General features: G+C 46.5%; 2 protein-coding genes across 20 annotated transcripts in view; one reads left to right on the forward strand and one right to left on the reverse strand.

The window, feature by feature from the left end:
• Window positions 1-16946, reverse strand: part of LOC142566357 (uncharacterized) — a 123681-nt gene extending 106735 nt beyond the window's left edge. Inside the window, exon 1 of the mRNA XM_075677299.1 lies at window positions 16480-16946. Coding sequence (XP_075533414.1) covers window positions 16480-16893 — 414 coding nt within the window. The 5' untranslated portion in view covers window positions 16894-16946. The remainder of the gene's footprint in view (window positions 1-16479) is intronic.
• LOC142566355 (peptide transporter family 1-like) overlaps window positions 1-19179 on the forward strand; it is a 732761-nt gene that overhangs the window by 218264 nt on the left and 495318 nt on the right. The window lies entirely within an intron of this gene.

The following is a 19179-nucleotide window of genomic DNA, read 5'->3' on the forward strand; positions in this document are numbered from 1 at the left end:
GCTGACAAGACACAGCGGCTGGGAAACCTTTGCAACAGCATGCCGTCTATTTCCCTCACACACAAAAAAAAAAACGAGATCAAATATTTGGCTGTGATGCAATAGGGGTTCATGTGGAACATAATGCAAAAGATGTTTTTTCATTACTTTTCCTCATGTATGTATTCTGGTGATTTCGCAAATAAAGATCAGTTGAAGTAAGCGCCTGTGCTGTGTTCTTCCTTCAGTACTTGTCTTTCGCGCTGTGTAAACACGTCGATATTGAATCACCAACTGGCCCAAGCTTGTTCACCGCTGCTGTCGTTCGACTTTGGCACCCTCGCCTGTTTACTGCTAATAACCGACTTTAATGAACAATAACCTGCAACAGTCAAGAAATGCTCCAAAAGGGTCATGCAGAAAATAAGTTCGAGCTTTCTTTTTAAATTTTCAAATGTCTTGTTTCATTAATTTTGCACATTGGTCTCCAATCGTGCACTTTTTGAATTCTATTTTTAGCAATGCGAAAATATATGATGTAATTAAAAAATAATAGCTTCGTTTCTTCATAAATATGATACACGTTACTCTGTTTTAACTATCGAAGTTAAACTCTGTATTGAGTAGTTATGAGTGTTTTTTGTTGTTTTTTTCGTTTTTGTCATAATGTAAGTTGTTTCGGGGTGCTCTTTTTACTATTTCTTTTCAATGAAAATGGTTTGCGTTGCAGTTGATAATGCTCGTTTTTGTGTTGTTTTTTTTTGCAGTTTAATGCTGTTGATAATGCTGTTTGTCTTATTCGCTGTAGACGTCACCTTAATTATGCGCACTTCAGTACAACTGCCAAAGGCTATTTCTCCGCCAGGCCGGAGCTACTCAAGCTGCCTCTCAGCTTTCTTTCCCAGCCTCCCTCATCTTGATGCTAAAAAATAAACGAACTATCGTTACTATTATCATTAGAACCTCGGATAGCGCAAGAAGTAAGAAAGACCAAAAAATGCATAGCACAAGTGCTACAATCAGCCAAGGTTTATTGGGATGTGTGCAGCGATTGTACAAGTGTTGGGAGGAATACGGGAAGAACGTAGTAGTAATGTAAGACGCACGAAATCGCCAGAGATGCGTGGGAACGCAAATTGCATACGTCATACATCGGTGACCATGCACCAGCCTAGAAAGCTCCTTACTTTCCAGCGAAATTTACCGCGCGCTAATTACAAGGTCATTCCTGTTCATCTTAGCGGCCAGTCGTGCGTCCTAGTCACGAAGCTATTGGAGAGTTTTAGTTTAGGGGACGCAAGCCGCTTGCGTCTCCTAAACTAAAACTCTCTATTATCCAAGTACGGTCGGCATCTGCACTTGTGGCAGCTGCCAAGTGACCGTCCGCACCTTCATGAACTTTGCGATCGCGTCCCCTTAGCCGGATATTAATGCATCGGCAGTCTGGTGTACATAAACTCGGTCAAAAGAAATCGAAATTTTATTCACCAGACCCTCTCAGCAGTCAACAAACTTGTTGCGGTGGTTGATGCTACATTTGTAGATATGGTTACGTTGCGACAAATAATCGGCACAGTTTCTTTGATCCCGACATGACACCGCCTGGTTCACCAATATGTTCCAGGCTTTCTGGGCGCATACGGGATGGCGCCCATTCTTTTGCGGTCTGCAAGGATCGCAACCGATCACCTGCACCTGACGTTGCCATATCTCAGCAACAGGCGTGCTTACCATATATTGAGGCTTTCAAATTCGCTACCTGAGAATAAGACTGTATTTACTCGTGTAAGGCCCGCACCCCCACTCTGGATAAGAGTTGGTTGATCCCTCTTTCTCTCATAATACGAAATTAAATGTGTATTCTAAGAAGCAGTTGCAGATTCACGAATACAATTAAGTCCCTAATTTTGCAGTCTTTTGTTAATTACGTTCAGTTTCGTTCGAAGGGCGAAGCAAAGTAAGCGACAGCAAGAACGCTCGTGTGCTCCTCCACCCCGGTTGCTACTAGGCTGCTGAGCAAGCTGGGCGCTACGGCGTAAAACTGTTCCAAACGTTTCTGTTCCGATTCTCCAATCAGGCCTATGCGATTGGTCAAAAGCTTTTTGGACCGCCCCTGCTTCACCTGCCTGTCACGAAAACCGCGATAGCTCCCCATCTGATATGACGTGAACACACTGATTATGCATGATTTGACCGAACAAAAGAAAAATTCTTATGTCTTATTCGAGCTGTATCTTACCAGTACTCACCTACGGGGCAGAAACCTGGAGGCTTACGAAAAGGGTTCTACTCAAATTGAGGACGACGCAACGAGCTGTGGAAAGAAGAATGGTGGGCGTAACGTTAAGGGATAAGAAAAGAGCAGATTGGGTGAGGGAAGAAACGCGAGTTAATGACATCTTAGTTGAAATCAAGAAAAAGAAATGGACATGGGCAGGACATGTAATGAGGAGGCAAGATAACCGATGGTCATTAAGGGTTACGGACTGGATCCCAAGGGAAGGGAAGCGTAGCAGGGGGCGGCAGAAACTTAGGTGGGCGGATGAGATTAAGAAGTTTGCAGGCATGGCATGGCCACAATTAGTACATGACCGGGGTTGTTGGAGAAGTATGGGAGAGGCCTTTGCCCTGCAGTGGGCGTAACCAGGCTGATGATGATGGTATTCGAGCCCTTTTCACCATTAGCCCTCGGTAATTGGTCAAATGTTTTCGGGCTGCACCCACTTCACCTGCTTGTCACGCGACGTCACAAAACTGCGAAAACTCAACGCGTCAAAATGACGTGTACGCGTTAAAGATGCATTTATATGCCGAACAAAACAGAACTTTCTTCTGAATAGCCGCAGGCTGCCCCGTTCCGAAAGTAATAAAAGATGGCTGCCGCCGATCACTCAGGCACTTGCGATTCGCACCTGCCGGAGAGCATGGGTTTATTTTCTTACAATAATAAAACTTTTTGCCTGGCCGTGTAACAATTTCGAGCACATTCGGCATGTTTACGACCTCGTTGTGCCATCTTTGCTGAGCATCCATTTTAGCGTCATTTTAAGCTTCGATCATCGATTTAGTGCGGTGTGTCCTTGGGTATCCTGTCAGGTCCTGTCAGGGTATCCTGTCAAGGGTACAGCGGTGGCGTAGAGGTAGAGCATCCGCCTCGCGTGCAAGTTGACCGTGGTTCGAATACCGGTGCCGCGCAATTTTCCACCGGATTAACAAAAATCCGCGTGTTGATAAAATTGCATAAACAGGCCTGGAATGCGGCATGAGCCCGGTGACCAGAACCGGTAACGCGCTCCCTGACCAGAGCAGGATTGGCCACCCTGGTGCAGTACTTGACCACAACCTCCTATAGGAATACAACAATCAAACCTCGGCCTTCAGTCCTCAGCAACTGCGAAGCAACTGACCACGGCGGCGGTCAGATCTGTGACGCAGCAGAGGGTGCTAAGAATCCCTGGATCCGGACAGGCCGCCATTGGAATCTCAACCTGGCAACGTTTAACGCTAGAACGTTATCTAGTGAGGCGAGTCTAGCAGTGCTATTGGAGGAATTAGAGGGCAGTAAATGGGAAATAATAGGGCTCAGTGAAGTTTGCAGTACAAATGAAGCATATACAGTGCTGAAAAGCTGGAACGTCCTGTGCTACCGGGGCTTAGCGGAGAGACGAGAACTACGAGTCGGATTCCTGATTAATAAGAATATAGCTGGTAACCTACAAGAATTATGTAGCATTAACGAGAGGGTGGCAGGTCTTGTTATGAAACTTAACAACAGATACAAATTGAAGGTCGTACATGTCTACGCCCCTACACCCAGTCATGATGACCTGGAAGTGGAAAACTTCTATGAAGACGTGGAATCGGCGGTGGGTACAGTAAAAAAAATACACCATACTGATAGGCGACTTCAATGCCAAGGTGGGCAAGAAGCAGGCTGGAGACAAGTCAGTAGGGGAATATGGCATAGTCACTAGGAATAGTGGGGGAGAGTTATTAGTAGACTTTGCAGAACAGAATAACGTATATATATGTATGGAGAGAGAGAGAGAGAGAGAGAGAGAGAGAGAGAGAGAGAGAGAGAGAGAGAGAGAGAGAGGAATATATAAAGGGGTAAGGCAGCTGGGGAGGATCAGGTAACAGCAGATTTGTTGAAGGATGGTGGGCCCGATTGTTCTAGAAAACCTGGCCACCCTGTATACGCAATGCCTCATGACCTCGAGCGTACCGGAATCTTGGAAGAACGCTGACATAATATTAATCCATAAGAAAGGGGACGCGAAAGACTTCAAATATTATAGACCGATCAGCTTACTGTACGTTGCCTGCAAAGTATTTACTAAGGTAATCGCAAATAGAATCAGGGACACCTTAGACTTCTCTCAATCAATGGACCAGGCAGGATTCCGTAAAGGCTACTCATCAACAGTCCATATTTACACTATCAATCAGGTGATAGAGAAATGTGCGAAATATAACCAACCCTTATAGATAGCTCTCATTGATTACGGGAAAGCGTTTGATTGAGTCGAAACCTCAGCAATCATGGAGGCATTAGGAATCAGGGTGCAGACCAGCCGTATCTAAATATACTGAAAGATATCTATAGCGGCTAGATATATATTTATAGTCTATCTATAGTCTATAGTCTGTATCTGTCTATAGTATATCTACAGATATCTATAGTCGGTGACTGTAATGGCGTCCATTGTCGGCCGCCTGTGGTTGCCTTTATTTGCTTAGCAGTCTGGGTGCAGTTGAATACTTGAGTGAGTAGCGATGAGCCTCGCTCTTGTAAGGACCGCATCCGGTAAAAACTAAAAAAAATGTGAAGTCCTTACAAGAGTGAATACAGAGCGTAAGTAAACAAATTCAACAGGAAACTCAGTTGGAATCAATAAGGACATTTTTGACGGCGCGCCCAAGCATCCTTGTGACTGAACCAGACAGCGCTTAAGGAAAGTAGTAACAGCAGTAATTCATTGTTTGTTGGAACATAAATAAATCAAGAAAGAAAATGGAAGGGAAGAAAATTACTGGTGACCGTAGTGCCAAGTGCCAGTCTGGCACAGTCTGCTGACACCTGAGTGGTGTTCAGCAGCGGCGGGGGAGAAAACAGACAGGGGGAGAGTAAATGCGTATTTACAACTAGTACTACCAGTAGTAGCAGTAGTGCTAGGTTGTAGTACTTGCTCGAGATAGCGTGTCACCCGCGGCGTTCCGTCACCACGGGAGCAAGTGCCACGGGACCTCCTGCGGTGACTCGATCCTGTCCATCACTGCAGCACACGAACGCGGCCTATGTATACGCGGGTCGCGGCGCTCATGTCGAAGGAATACAGTGCATGTCCTTAGTGGAATGCAGCTTTTTGCGCACAAGACGAGGAACAAGAAGCGAGACACAATACGGTCACGTGTAAACCGGTGTATAGTGCATGCTCAATCATCAGCAGAAATCTTAATCAGTTATCCCGGGGACCTATCGAAGCGTAATTGATTGACAGGTGTGGTGATACCTGTGTGTCAAAACCATCCATCGCCCTTTCCAGCTAGGAGCTATCCTTCTTGCGCAGAGATGGGTATTTTGTGCGGGCGGCGCACGCGTGATGCGTCGCAGATTCTGCTACGTATGTGGTCACTTGCTTCAAAATAAAACAGTGTTGTAAGTCTGCGCTCGTGTATCTCAGCCTCTTCTTCGTCCTCGTCTTGTGCGCAAAAAGCTGCATTCATGTCCTACCAATATGCCCAAACAGTCACCTCTGAGAGGAACGTCGGGTGAGCGGCAGCTTATGCTTGGCGCCAGTTGCCGCTGCGGTGCAAGCACTCACCTGACGCTCGTCTGTGGAAGGGCAGCGAGTTTGTTCACCACGTTTAAAATCGCTCAGAAGGGAGGTCGCTTGCTAAAGACTCGTGTGAGGCAAACATACGTTCTAGCCTATACCTTTGGAGCAGCCCTTACTTTCGTATCGTTGTGCAGCAGCCATGTGTCGCCATTACGGTGCCACGCAGTCGAAGCTAAATTTAATGCAGCTCGGCAGTGCGTCTCTCCATGCAAGCAGGAATGATCGGATTTCAGAGAGCTCACAGTAAGTGAAATCCATCAAACTCACACTGGTGCTCCTGAGGAGGCCTGCAAGTGTGTAAGTGGACGCTTGCTCGGATAAGGTCTCCCTGCGTTCGCCCGGTAGTTTCCAGAAATGGCGTTAACATACACCGGCAGCAAAACAGAGGCATATCCAATCCTATTGACTACAGCGAAATGTGTCTCTCTCCATAGGGATTATTGTTCCGATTTGGCAGCCTGCTATACCTAGGTGCAGTAGCCAGGGCGTAGTTTGTTGTTTTAATTAAATTATTTTCTTTATAATGCGCAAGACAATTTTTATGTCTCTATAGGGAGCACAATCACAGGGAGACCAGGGGGTTCTCTCTAAGAGTAGTGGATTGTCCATTTCGGCCGCTGCTGATGGGCCAAGACCGCTCGTCTCCTCCTCGCTCGTACAGCTGCGTCGAATCAGCAGCGGCGGAAATGGACAGGCCACCAGGTGGACAGAATGCCGCCCTGCCCCAGGAACCAGTGTCGCAGGCTGGAGCAACGCAGGGCAGCCACCAGTAGGGCGCTCGTTTCTGTGCAATTGAGCCCAAACACCCTCTGTGAAACAAGCGAGCCCGTTAGGAATAGGGTGCGAGAGCAATTTCAAAATTGCACCGTAGAGCCCAAGCAGTGGCGTGCCTGATGAGTAATGCTTGAGTGAACCAGCATGTAGCTCTCTGAAGCATACTGCGCAGCGGCGTAGCCTGCCCAAACCCTGCCCCGCTGCTGCTTCTTGCAGCGGCCGTCTTGCAACGCGTCGCACTTGCAAGTGTTGCGAGCTGCTAAAGAAAGGATAACATGAACTGTCGGGCCTAGTGACTTCGTGGGTCTTTGACATGGGTGGCCATAGGCAGCCATCATGCGCTCACCTTGGCAGGCTGCACTTTGCAACGGTGGAAAGACTCGTTGACCCAGCAATTAATGGAGGCAATAAATAGCTCGTTCAGAGCGCCTTCTTGAAATTTCCCAAGATACATGTACCACAAGCACCACCTCGAGAGTATGTTATTTCGCGCTCTCATAAATACGCGACAACTAACTAAATTATAAAATGCCCTAAGATGCGGACATGAGGTGCCTTGATTTTCGTTGGTGCTTTCACAGCTCAAACGCAAACAATGGAACACTGGTATCGCGCTCTAGTTGTCACCATGACAACATTCAGCGTCTGCCCGTTCGGAATTAACTTTTTGATACGTATCGCTTGGTACAGTTGTTGGCAGATGACCTTTGCGCAAAGCTGATCGCAGTGCCGCTCATACTGGGATCACGGGCGCTATTTTACCGGCAAATATGCACTAAAAATACTGCACCATTGACGCTTTGTACTGTTGAAGCTTCTAACTCGATATGCGGCAGACCACGATGCAACCAAGTTGGCTTAAACAAAAGGAGTGTGCTTTCCCGCGCCTGTCCCTTATCCGAGGGCAAGCGTGAGCTGGTGCAGACGCAAACAGTTCTTTTACGGTTCACAAAAAATAATTACACTCACCCGCTTTATAAACAGGACCGGCAGGACCAAGTGGCTCGTTCATTGTTTCTATTGTGATTCCGCGTCACAACTAGTTAAATGAATTAGCAGTTCTCAGCGAAAACTAGAGCTTTTCAACCGCAGCCAGCAGTAAAACTCTAGAATATGTTTTTTTATTCAGCTATTTATATTTCCTAAACGCAGTTATTCGGCGTGAAAAAAGTCATCTACTGAGCGTACGAAAAGCACCTGCGCAGTAGAAATGGTGGTTTTTAAAAATTTCTCAAGTTTCACTTACAGCAGTGCCGGGGTCTAGATATGCGTGATATCTCCACCACCGGCTTAAAGAAACGTGAGCGCCCGACGCTGCATAATGTGAAACGCTCGTTGTAAGGTTGCTGGAGTTACCTGTGCTGTAAGTGATGGCCGTCACCTGCAGTATGTGAGGATTGTTCTCGTGCACGACAGACCAAACCAGACGGGGATTTGTGCATCGCAGGTGAAACTGCGATGCCCTTCACGACTGTGTTTTGGTTCATGTTGTCGCTGCACAGCTGGGACACAGCGAGTATTACCGGAGTGGCGTTGATGTCGGCGCACAATCGCCATCGAGTCTGACATGCGCGCACGACGAGCGTACATAAGCAGGCGAGGGTTACTTGCAAGGATGTTTGTTTATTGTAAATAATTATCTATTTACTGAAATGTATGCCTTGATATACCTTGAGGGCTTGTCAGCACGGGGACGATGTAAATGGGGCTTCCAAATGTATGATAGGAATAGAACTCAAAGTAGTAACGCCATAGAATAAACCGAGAATTCGTATTTGTTCCTCAATTCATTAGCAAACTAACGCGTCCAAGTTTCAGGCTTGTATTAGAGTGCACAATAGCGGTCACTGAAATTCAGTGCGAGAAGACCGCTCATAGCTGTTCGCACAAATCGGCTGCTGCAGCATTGTTCGATCAGTGTGGTCAGATGCATAACAACAAATGTAATATATAACATATAATAATGCATGTGCAGAGGTCGCTAGTTTTGTAGCTAGTAACACATCCTCAAAGGCCGGTTAAAAGGGTGCTTCGACGATATAATTATTTTTAAATATCGCCTGTGGCAGATAGCACAATTCTAACCACTGAACTGGATTACCAAAAGAGGCAGACATGACTTGTTAAAATATCAAAAAGCGTAATAGACCGATGAACAATATTTCACAATTGAAGTATTTACCTAAATAATTTACGGCACATAATATAATATACGAATTGTAGCCGGTGAGTTTGGAAGGAATATCAACTTGGAGCGAATGCTGAGTATGACACTGGTGTTAAGATATACGACGCCAAACCAGCCGTAAAAGTCAGAGTTGTTTACTTACTTTTTGAAGGAAATATTGGTTCATGCATTCAAGCGCAAAAGTAACTGGGACGCCAATATATATCGTTGCCAACTCCGGGAGTTACTATCGCGAAACTACTGTCATCCTGAGAATTAGTTCCACGTAGATACGCATTGCGATCTCACCAGTAACAATTTCCAAATAGCAGCATGCGCCGTAAAGTAATTAGGTAGAAACCGAAGGAATGCAATGTTATTAATTTGTCAATTGCTCATTTTCATTTCTCATGTCACGTGCCGTTGACACAGCACTTGGCCGATATTTCTTCGTAATACGCATGGCCGCACAAAGTATACGCTCTATACATGCGGCATTTGCGTATCGCGGCTAGCACGTGCACAACAAGTGAGGAGATTGCGACGTCATCCGAAGGACAATCTGAGCGGCACACTTGGTGACAACGAAGGAACGACATCAGCGCCCGTAGAGCAAAAGTGCACTTCATGTGCCAGCCATGTAGGAAGGAGCGAATGAATCTGAATTTCTTATACCAGTGGATGCCTGGACGCGGCTCCCTTGTGCGCATTTGCTGAAAGACGAGCGATGTTTTCCAGCCACCGCGATAAACAAAACAAAGCGCGAAATTTCCACTGATCTCCCGTTTTCTTTTTGGGTATGTTGCAGGCGAAAATCGCCGAAAATCGAGTCTTGTGTGTGATTTCTCTGGCGTGCGATCAAAATCACACTTCCGGTCGCATCATGTGAAATGTCCTTTAGCCCGTGCATAAGTAGTGCGCGCAGCAAAAAGAAGAAAAAAAAAGGTACGAAGAAATGCACCACTTGGATTCCCTTAAAAGTGAGAAAACCGGAAGTTGTTCAAGAGATTGGCCACCGAGGTTGGTCCCATGGGTCGACGACACTCTCAACATTTAACGACAGACAAGCCTAAATAGTCGCACGCGAGATCTGTCCCTGCTGCTGGCGGCGTTCGAACGGCGCCAGGCGTTGGGCGAGCATCTCGAAAAAGAAGCGTGATGGCCTTGCGCCCTCGGGAAAAGTCGTTGATCGTGCTTCTCTGTCTTATTCACGTTTTAAGAGCAGGACAAGCAACACCCTTCGCATGTGTGAGGTGGTCAAAGCTTCAAGGTGTGTTGAAGAACAACTGTTACACGGTGGGGGGTTCAAATACCGGCGAAAACGTGCTGGCAATGCGGCTCTAATCCTTCCCCGCAAGGCCTCATCAGCGGTAGCAATGGATCGCCGCCGTTCGGCGTGAAATTTCTTGTTGTCATCCTTTCCTTTGTCGTGTCAGTATTTTTCCACTCGATCATATTTAGACGGGTAAGCGACCAAGTTCGTCTGCAGTGCAGCATGCGGTTTAAAGGCACTTCGCTAAAGTTCTGAATGCCGGTTGCCACTTCCACTGTTTGCCGCTTCTTTACCGCGTTGCGCTAGCTAGGCAGCTCGACCGCACGAGCGCATTGTATTGTATGTTAAAGCTACTGAAGCTTGCAGGAACTTATATCCAGCATTTCTGGACACGAGGAGTTAGTTCGCGTGAGTGCCACCACGTGGCTTACTGACCTTAAATATTTCAAACTTCCCGCGGTGACGCGTGATGACGTCAACAAAAGGAAAATAAAATAATTAGAAGCTATCCCTGCGCATTAATTTTTGCCACAATGCCTGTCCTGCCGGCATTATCAGTGCTCGTGATGAAGCGTAGCCGCTCGTCGCCGGGAAATGACTTAATCATCCTACCCAGGCAGCACGCCAGCAATGGTCCAACCATGGCCCAATGCTGGCAGAAATTGCTACCAATATTGGACCAATGTTGGCATATTGGCAAAATGCAACCCAATCCAATGCTGGCCCAGCGTTAAAGCCAAGATTGGACCAATGCTATGCCAATGCAGCAGCCATTGTGCTGCCAGCGTAGGACCAGCGTTAAAGCCAAGATTAGACCAATGTTATGCCAATGCAGCAGCCATCGTAGGAACAGCGTTAAAGCCAAGATTTGACCAATGTTATGCCAATGCAGCAGCCATCGTAGGAACAGCGTTAAAGCCAAGATTTGACCAATGTTATGCCAATGCAGCAGCCATCGTGCTGCCAGCGTAGGACCAGTGTTGAGCCATATCCTTGCCATTAAATATGCCAGCTTTGAGCCAATGCCCTTTGCATGACGAATATTGGAGATACGCTGGCTCTAGAGCACGCAGCCATTCTTACGGCAAACCTTTTGCTAGCGGCATTTTTTATAGCAATTATAGCAAAATCACTCGGAGGCCCATAAATGGAACTTGTGAGACTTGTAGTGAAAAAATTCATGAGGCCCTTTTTGACGAATTTCGCTGGGCTGCTCAGTGAGGCAAAGAGAAAAATTCTGAACAAGAAGTCGAACTCTAGAAAAGTGCCTAAAGTGTAGTGACTATCTGTGTGATGGCACAATAAAGTGCCCTTGAAATTTTTCCAGCTGAGACTTTCGTTATCATTTGGTAAAGCGGCGTAGATAAATACGTCAATAACAGCGCATTTTTACGCTTGTGGCGTGCACTACAATTAAATCTACTCACGTTCGGCCGCGCTCTCAGCGGCACGTCACTTCAGTGAACGTGCCGAATGCAGCAAAGGAACGCGTGGGCTCTGCAAAGAGGTACGTTCATTGCGTCCGGCTCGGGACTCGCGAAACCTACGGGAGAATGAAGTGCGGGCGCGCTCGGGCCTCGGCTAGCGCGGAAAGTGCGCACCAGACCATATTGGCACCACAGCACTAACCAACATTTTAGCAGGCAGTGAGGGGAAAAAAAAGCTCTAACGAATTACAATATTTCAATCCTAGCAGCCGCGCGGCCGCACCTTCAAAGTAGTTTCAAATTTCATTGCACTGCACAGCGAAGAGGCCAAATATCTGGGGATTAGTGCCGCTCGCATGTATCGCCGCGCATTTTTCTAGCCGCACCCTGTCTATAATGTGAAATGCCGACTCTACTGCAGCTCCTCTGGGAATTTTTACCGTCATCGCCGTACACCTGATGGCAGGGCTGGAGCGTTTCGGGCGTTGCTGTGAGGGTGAGCGCTGGCGGCCTCTACCGGCACACTTGGTCCCTACTCAATGATCACGTGGTATTTCGTCGGCCGCGCGCAGCCGTAGGCGCCCGCGGGATGCGCAGGTCGCTCATTATGCAGTGGGTCGTGACACTGACTGATGGTTGCGACGACCCAATAGCTTCTACATTCCCGACGCACTGCTGAAAACCCGTAGCAAAAAAACAAAAAAAAAGTAGCGCGCACAGCATTTACGTCGCAGTGTCAACGCTATTAAATTTGTGCTCCGCAATATTCTAGCTTATCGCAAATTCATCGCATTCTGTTTTTTGGGCGCCTAAACTGCCTTCGCAACTCGCTTTCGCTCATGTCGTACCCGTCGCACCGTTGCCTCTCGTCTCGTCGCTGTCTTAGGCCAACGCTTGCCAGCTACACAGCCAAAGAAGCCACTATCAGCATCCCTCTCGTCGCGCCGGCGAACGCGAGACTAGCAGACGGCCATGGTTGCCCTGGCAACCCTCAAAATCATGCTCGCTATCGCGAGCGACCCTCAAGCGAACCACTTCTCCGCGCTTCCTCTCGTAGCAGATGACGGGTTCCTTTCCAGATGATTGACAACCTGTGTGACGACAACAAAATTTTGTTGTCACGTCCGCCAGGGATGACGACATCGAAGCGCTGACCAATGGCGTTCGTGAGAACGAACCGGTTCCAAAGCGAACCGTTACAGAATACGACCCCAGGACAGCACCGAAAACTGCGGAGCGAAGTCGGTTAGGATGGTCCACCGCTGTCATGCCGCCAAGCCCATAAGCGTGGCGATGGTTTGTCTAGGCTTTATGTCGGCAATCCGAGGGAAGACTGCGCTGTCAGTTGAAGATAGCGTGCCAGGAAGCCAGGGCGTCAGTCGATGACACCGCAGCGACAGAAGTGGCGCAATCTGTGATGCGCACTCCGACGTCGTCTAGAGACAGGTCCGGCGCAGCTCGCCATGCAATGCGTCGGCTGGCATCCAGGCAGGCTTTAGAAGCTCGGTGTTTGCGTCAGAATCCAGGACAGCACCAAGAGTAGCCAAGAGGTCGGCTAGGATGGCCCATCACTGTCATGCCGCCCAGCCCGCTTTGAATTATCACACTTGAATCGCACTATAAGTAACCTTTTACTTGATATCTAAAAAGTTAAGATTTCTAAATAGTCGAGAACACTGAATTAATCCCTAGGGACTACCAGTATTTTTACCATGCCTGCTATATTAAAAAAATGAAGTTGAATGAAACCTATTCATAGATATGATAATGAGTAAATGAAGACTAACACTGTCATACTAAACAAAGTTATTCATGATCACTAGTGACTCACGCCTACCACCTCCTGGTTATCATATTTGAAATGCTATTTTTGTAACTTTTCATTTGATATACACCACGATAGCCTCCTTAAATGTATGAGCAGATAGAACGTGAAAACTCACTAGTGATCACTATGGACCCGGCATCATCAATTAAAAATGGTAAGGAAAAATACTCGCGTAATCACTTTTTGATTGATGCCAATGATGACGTGTACTAATAAAGGCTGCCACTGACATTATTAAGATGATTCTGTAGGGCTGTTTGGTCAGATATGTTAGTTATTTTGCGGTAGATAACACAGTCGTCAGCGAACATGCGGATGTTACATGATAAATTATTAGGCAAGTCGTTGATATATATATTAGAAATAAAAGGGGGCCGAGGACAGATCCCTGCGGCACGCCGGACGTTACAGGGAGCGAGTCAGACTTGACATTGTTAAGGGAAACAAACAGAGCGGTTAGTCTGAAATTGGGCGATCCAGTTTAGAACGTCGTGTGGCAGATTTAGTTGAGAGTGCTTCATTAGTAGACGCTTGTGTGGTACTTTATCAAAAGCCTTGGTGAAGTCAAGAAGAATAGCATCTGTTTGTAGGTTAGTGTCGAGGTTAGCATTCAGGTCGTGAAGAAAAAGGGCTAGTTGGGATTCGCATGAGAGGCCTTTTCGAAATCCGTGTTGAGAGGGATTTAAAAAGCTGTTAGAATCAAGGAACTGCATGTTCTGAGAGTATAGGATATGTTCCATGAGTTTGCAGCACACACTGGTTAGAGATATGGGGCGGTAATTTAACGGACAGTCTTTGTTGCCTGCTTTGTGAACTGGAATGACCTTCCGACACTTCCAGTCATAAGGGAGAATTCCTGAGGAGAGTGACTGGAAAAACAGTAACAGTAAAAATTTGGCAGATATGTGCTTAGTGTTCTTTAAGAGCTTGGAATTTATTTCGTCCGTACCAGTAGAAGATAACAACTTCATTTTTTCAATTAAGGACAGGACACCAGAGAAACTAATGCTTATGGGTGGCATTTCAGGTAAACTAACGCAAAACAGTTCTGTTTCAGTAGGGTTAGGTTCATTCGTAAAGACAGACGAAAAGGCTATATTAAATATATTGGCACTTTCTGGACAACTTGCTTCTTGACCGGATTGATTAGTAAGGATAACAGGAGAGCTGTCATGTGGGTTTAGAATTTGCCAGAAACGTTTGGGTGAATCAGCAAGGATTTTTGGTAGCTCAGTGTGAAAGAATGAGTATTTAGCGTTGCGCACTTCTGTTAAGTATGCTTTTTCTGCAATGTTGTATTTGTCCCATGCGCAAACACTGTTTCTAGTCTTGGCGACACGAAAAAGACGTTTCTTCTTTTTTCAAGTGATTTTAGTGACTTAGTAAACCAAGGTTTTTGGCGGGTGGGACGTAAAGTTACCTTAGGGATGAAGTCATCAGCTAACCGGTTCATTTTGTTTTTGAAGAGTGACCAGTTTTCGTTAATAGGTCGTTCCCAAAAACCGTCTTGAAACGATGGAAAAAAGGCATCAAGTTCACTAATGATGGTCCTATAGTTCCCCTTGTCATATAGTCGAATTGTTTTCCTGCAAGCTGGACGTATTTCGGGAACAAAGGCAAAATTAGCATGAATTACTTGGTGGTCACTTATTTCTTTTAGAAATGTTATAGAAGACAGGCTCCCTGGATCTGTTGTTAAGATTATGTCAAGAATATTGGCGGTATCGGAAGTGACTCGTGTAGGTTGTGATATCAGCTGAGTAAGATTAAAGTTTAGGCAAACATCAAGAAATTCGTTAGCTTCTTTCGCATTGGGTGCTGACGAGGTTAGGGTCATCCAATCCATATTCGGAAAGTTAAAGTCTCCAAACAGAACGACGCGAGCATTAGGGTATTTAGTCGAAAGTTTGGTTAAAATATTATTAAGTTCGCGTGAAAAATCTGGAGTGTATCTAGGAGGCCTGTAGCAAACACCTAAGAGCACTGACTGTGGTGCGGAACGACAGATTAACCATGATATTTCAAGGTCGGAGGATATTTTGATAACAAAGCACAAAAGTTGTCTGTTTGCAGCAATGAGGACGCCGCCGCCGCGTGTGCCGAGACGATCCTTGCTAAAAAGATTTAAGTTGGGCAAGTCGGATAAAACTTCGCCATCGGTGACGTCAGAGGTCAACCACGTTTTAGTTAGAATAAGTAAATTGCTACTGGATGAAGATACAAGGCTTGACATGTGGTGGCGTTTAGAAAGAAAGCTGCGAATGTTTGTGAAAATAATCGAAAAAGAGAGATTAGCTTTGTGACCAGGAACACAACCGTTTAATGATTTGGGGAGGGGGTAGCTATGATTTTTCCTTCGACAGTTTCGGTTGCATCGTTGAATACGTAGCCTTTGGAGCCCATAAATAATGTTTTATATCGTAAAAGAAAAGGACCAGATTTTTTTTAGCAAAAGCAAGAAGGTGCTTCCGTGCGTTCCGAACGTGAGGCGAGAAATCTTCCCCAATGCTAAAATGTGTATTTTTGAGTTGAGAGCCATTAGCGAGAACAGTTTCCTTGGTTTTAAAAGAGGTAAATTTTACTATTATGCGGCGGCACCGGTCTCGCAAGTGGCGACCAAGACGGTCGCTCTATTTCCTGAGATTCAATGGCTACATTGAAAGGGTCCCTGCAAAACGCAGTGATTAGCTCCTCAGACTGAGCGTTGGTCTCGGATGGCGTGTCGTCCGCTATGCCGTAAAACAACAAGTTGTTTCGTCGGGAGCGGTTTTCCATGTCGTCCAGCCGAGTCGACAATACCGAGACCTGTCGAGTAGTCTGAGAGGTGGTGGTTGCAACGGCGTCTAATTCCGTTCGGAGCGTTTGAAGCTGGTGGTAGGGCGATTTTAAACTGTCGATTCTTTTGCCTGGTTCGGAAATGGTTTTATCGGTGCTTGAGAGCTGGCTCTTTAAGCTATGCACGTCTCCAATGAGCTGGCTTGACCAGAAGACAAGCCTTGTAGTTCATTTAGTATTTCATTTAGGGTGGGGGGTCCTGGGTTAGTTTCAATGTCTCCGGATAACATAAGTAGCAAAGAACAAACACTGTTAATACAATCAGACATGATACAAACACAGCACTGAGGGCTCGGTAGCTGAATAAGGCATCTATTTCTTGATTTTTTAGCGAAAAGGCGACACTGGTTACTGACCTGCATGGTGAACAGAAGTGGTTTAAGTCGTGTCGTGGCACAGCCACCGAGCCCACAGAGCGCGCCCGGCTGGCGGGGATGATTTATACGCAGTGTCCCTGATGAAGTCGATGACGGTGTGACCTTGAATTCCTCTTCGAGCGTCCAGTTTCCAGGTTCCAGCGCCACAGAAACTACAGTGGCCAACGCTGGAAGTAGGCGCCAGTTGTCCACGGTGACGAGGCTAGCCGGGAAAGGGTAGTTCACATGGATGGCTGATACAGGGCCCAGAAGAACGGGGAACAGCACGCAGGAGATAGCGTGAACGAAATCCTGCATGGTGAACAGAAGTGGGTTAAGCCGTGTCGTGGCACAGCCACTAAGCCCACTTAAATGCCAGGTCGATTCCGCTGCCTCGCAAAGTGGTGATTGCATATGTTGGAGAGGCGAGTCTTACGTGGAGATAGGAACGCGTCGCACCGATAAACGCTGGCGTTGAACGTGCGTGCTTATCCTACTACGAGCATGGACGCGCCGCAGCGTAGAGCCGAAGGCCGATTCCTCTGCACGAACGCGTCCGATTGAGACAGATTTGGCGCCACGTATACGGGCACAGTAACAGCTGATTTCTTGGCAGACGGTGGGCAGATTGTTCTAGAAAAACTGGCAACCTTCTATCGCAATGCCTCATGACCTTGAGCGTACCTGAATCTTGGAAGAACGCTAACAGAATCATAATACATAAGAAAGGGGACGCCAGACTTGAAAAATTATAGACCGACCAGCTTACTGTGCTTTGCCGACAAAGTATTTACTTAGGTAGTCGCAAATAGAATCAGGGACATCTTAGAATTCTGTCAACCAAAGGACCAGGCAGGATTCCGTAAAAGCTACTCAACAATAGACCATATTCACATTACCAATCTGGTGAAAGAGAAATGTGCGGAATATAACCAACCCTTATATATACCTTTCATTGATTACGACAAAGCGTTTGATTCAGTCGAAACCTCAGCAGTCATGGAGGCATTACAGGATCAGGGTGTAGATGAGCCGTATGTAAAACTACTGAAAGATATCTATAGCGGCTCCACAGCCACAGTAGTCCTCCATAAAGAAAGCAACAAAATCCCAATAAGGAAAGGCGTCAGGCAGGGAGATACGATATCTGCAATGCTATTCACAGCGGGTTTACAGGAGGTATTCAGACACCTGGATTGGGAAGAATTGGGGATAAGAGTTAATGGAGAATACCTTAGTAACTTGCGATTCGCTGATGATATTGCGTTGTTTATTCACTCAGGGGACCAATTGCAATGCATGCTCACTGACCTGGAGAGGCAAAGCAGAAGGGTGGGTCTAAAAATTAGTGTTCAGAAAACTAAACTAATGTTTAACAGTGTCGGAAGAGAACAGCAGTTTACGATAGCTAGCGAGGCACTGGAAGTGGTAAGGGAATACATCTACTTAGGGCAGGTAGTGACCGCGGATCCGGATCATGAGACTGAAATAATCAGAAGAATGAGAATGGGCTGAGGTGCGTTTGGCAGGCATTCTCAGATCATGAACAGCAGGTTGCCATTATCCCTCAAGAGAAAAGTGTATAACAGCTAAGTATGAACAGCTGGGCTAGTTGGTTGTGATTAGCATCGTTCCATCGTTGTGAAACATCGTTCCAGCGCACAAATGAACAAGGACGAGAAGAGACACAACACGAACGCCAGTGTCCCTTTAAAAGAACGCCAGTGACGCCTTAAATGAATTAACGGAGGAAATCCTCTCGGAGTTGAACTAAGTATGCGTAATCATTGTGACGCTTGCACATCTCAACGAAGCCCGGTGTTATCAGCGTTATGAAACTTGATCCGGCCAGTGAAAACGATAGCGGCGTTCGTGTTGTCTTTGTCTTCTCGTCCATTCGTGCGCGGGAACGATGTTTCATAATGTACAACAGCTGTGCCGTACCCGTACTCACGTACGGGGCAGAAACCTGGATGCTTACGAAAACGGTTCTACTTAAATTGAGGACGACGCAACGAGCTATGGAAAGAAGCATGATGGGTGTAACATTAAGGGACAAGAAAAGAGTAGATTGGGTGAGAGAACAAACGCGAGTTACTGACATCTTAGTTGAAATCAAGAAAAAGAAATGGGGGGCATGAGCAGGACATGTAATGAGGAGGAAAGATAACCGATGGTCATTAAGGGTTATGGACTGGATTCCAAGGCAAGGGAAGTGTAGCAGGGGGCGGCAGAAAGTTAGGTGGGCGGATGAGATTAAGAAGTTTGCACGGACGACATGGCCACAATTAGTGCATGACCGGGGTAGTTGGAGAAGTATGGGAGAGGCCTTTGCCCTGCAGTGGGCGTAACCAGGCTCATGATGATGATGATCATACGGGCACAACCACGAGTCCCGTTTCGATGAACAGCTCACTTCATCAGCACCGAAGCAGACACCGAGCTCGACGTTTCGTAGTTGAAATCCTGGCAACGTTATCTAGTCGCTGCCTATCTGACATGTTTATGTTTGAAGTTTATTTATTGATTTCTTTCTGTACATCAACAGAAATCGAAGCAAAAGCAAAAGGCTATACAGCTTGACAGAGGCTTCTGCTCCGAGATACAGTTCAGCAAGCAGTCATATGCAGACATAAGATAATCATTGAACAATCTAAATTGTCTCTAGATATAAAAAAACAAAAAAAAACATATCACAAA

Source organism: Dermacentor variabilis, unplaced genomic scaffold (genome assembly GCF_050947875.1).
Source record: "Dermacentor variabilis isolate Ectoservices unplaced genomic scaffold, ASM5094787v1 scaffold_12, whole genome shotgun sequence".
Lineage (NCBI taxonomy): Eukaryota > Metazoa > Arthropoda > Arachnida > Ixodida > Ixodidae > Dermacentor > Dermacentor variabilis.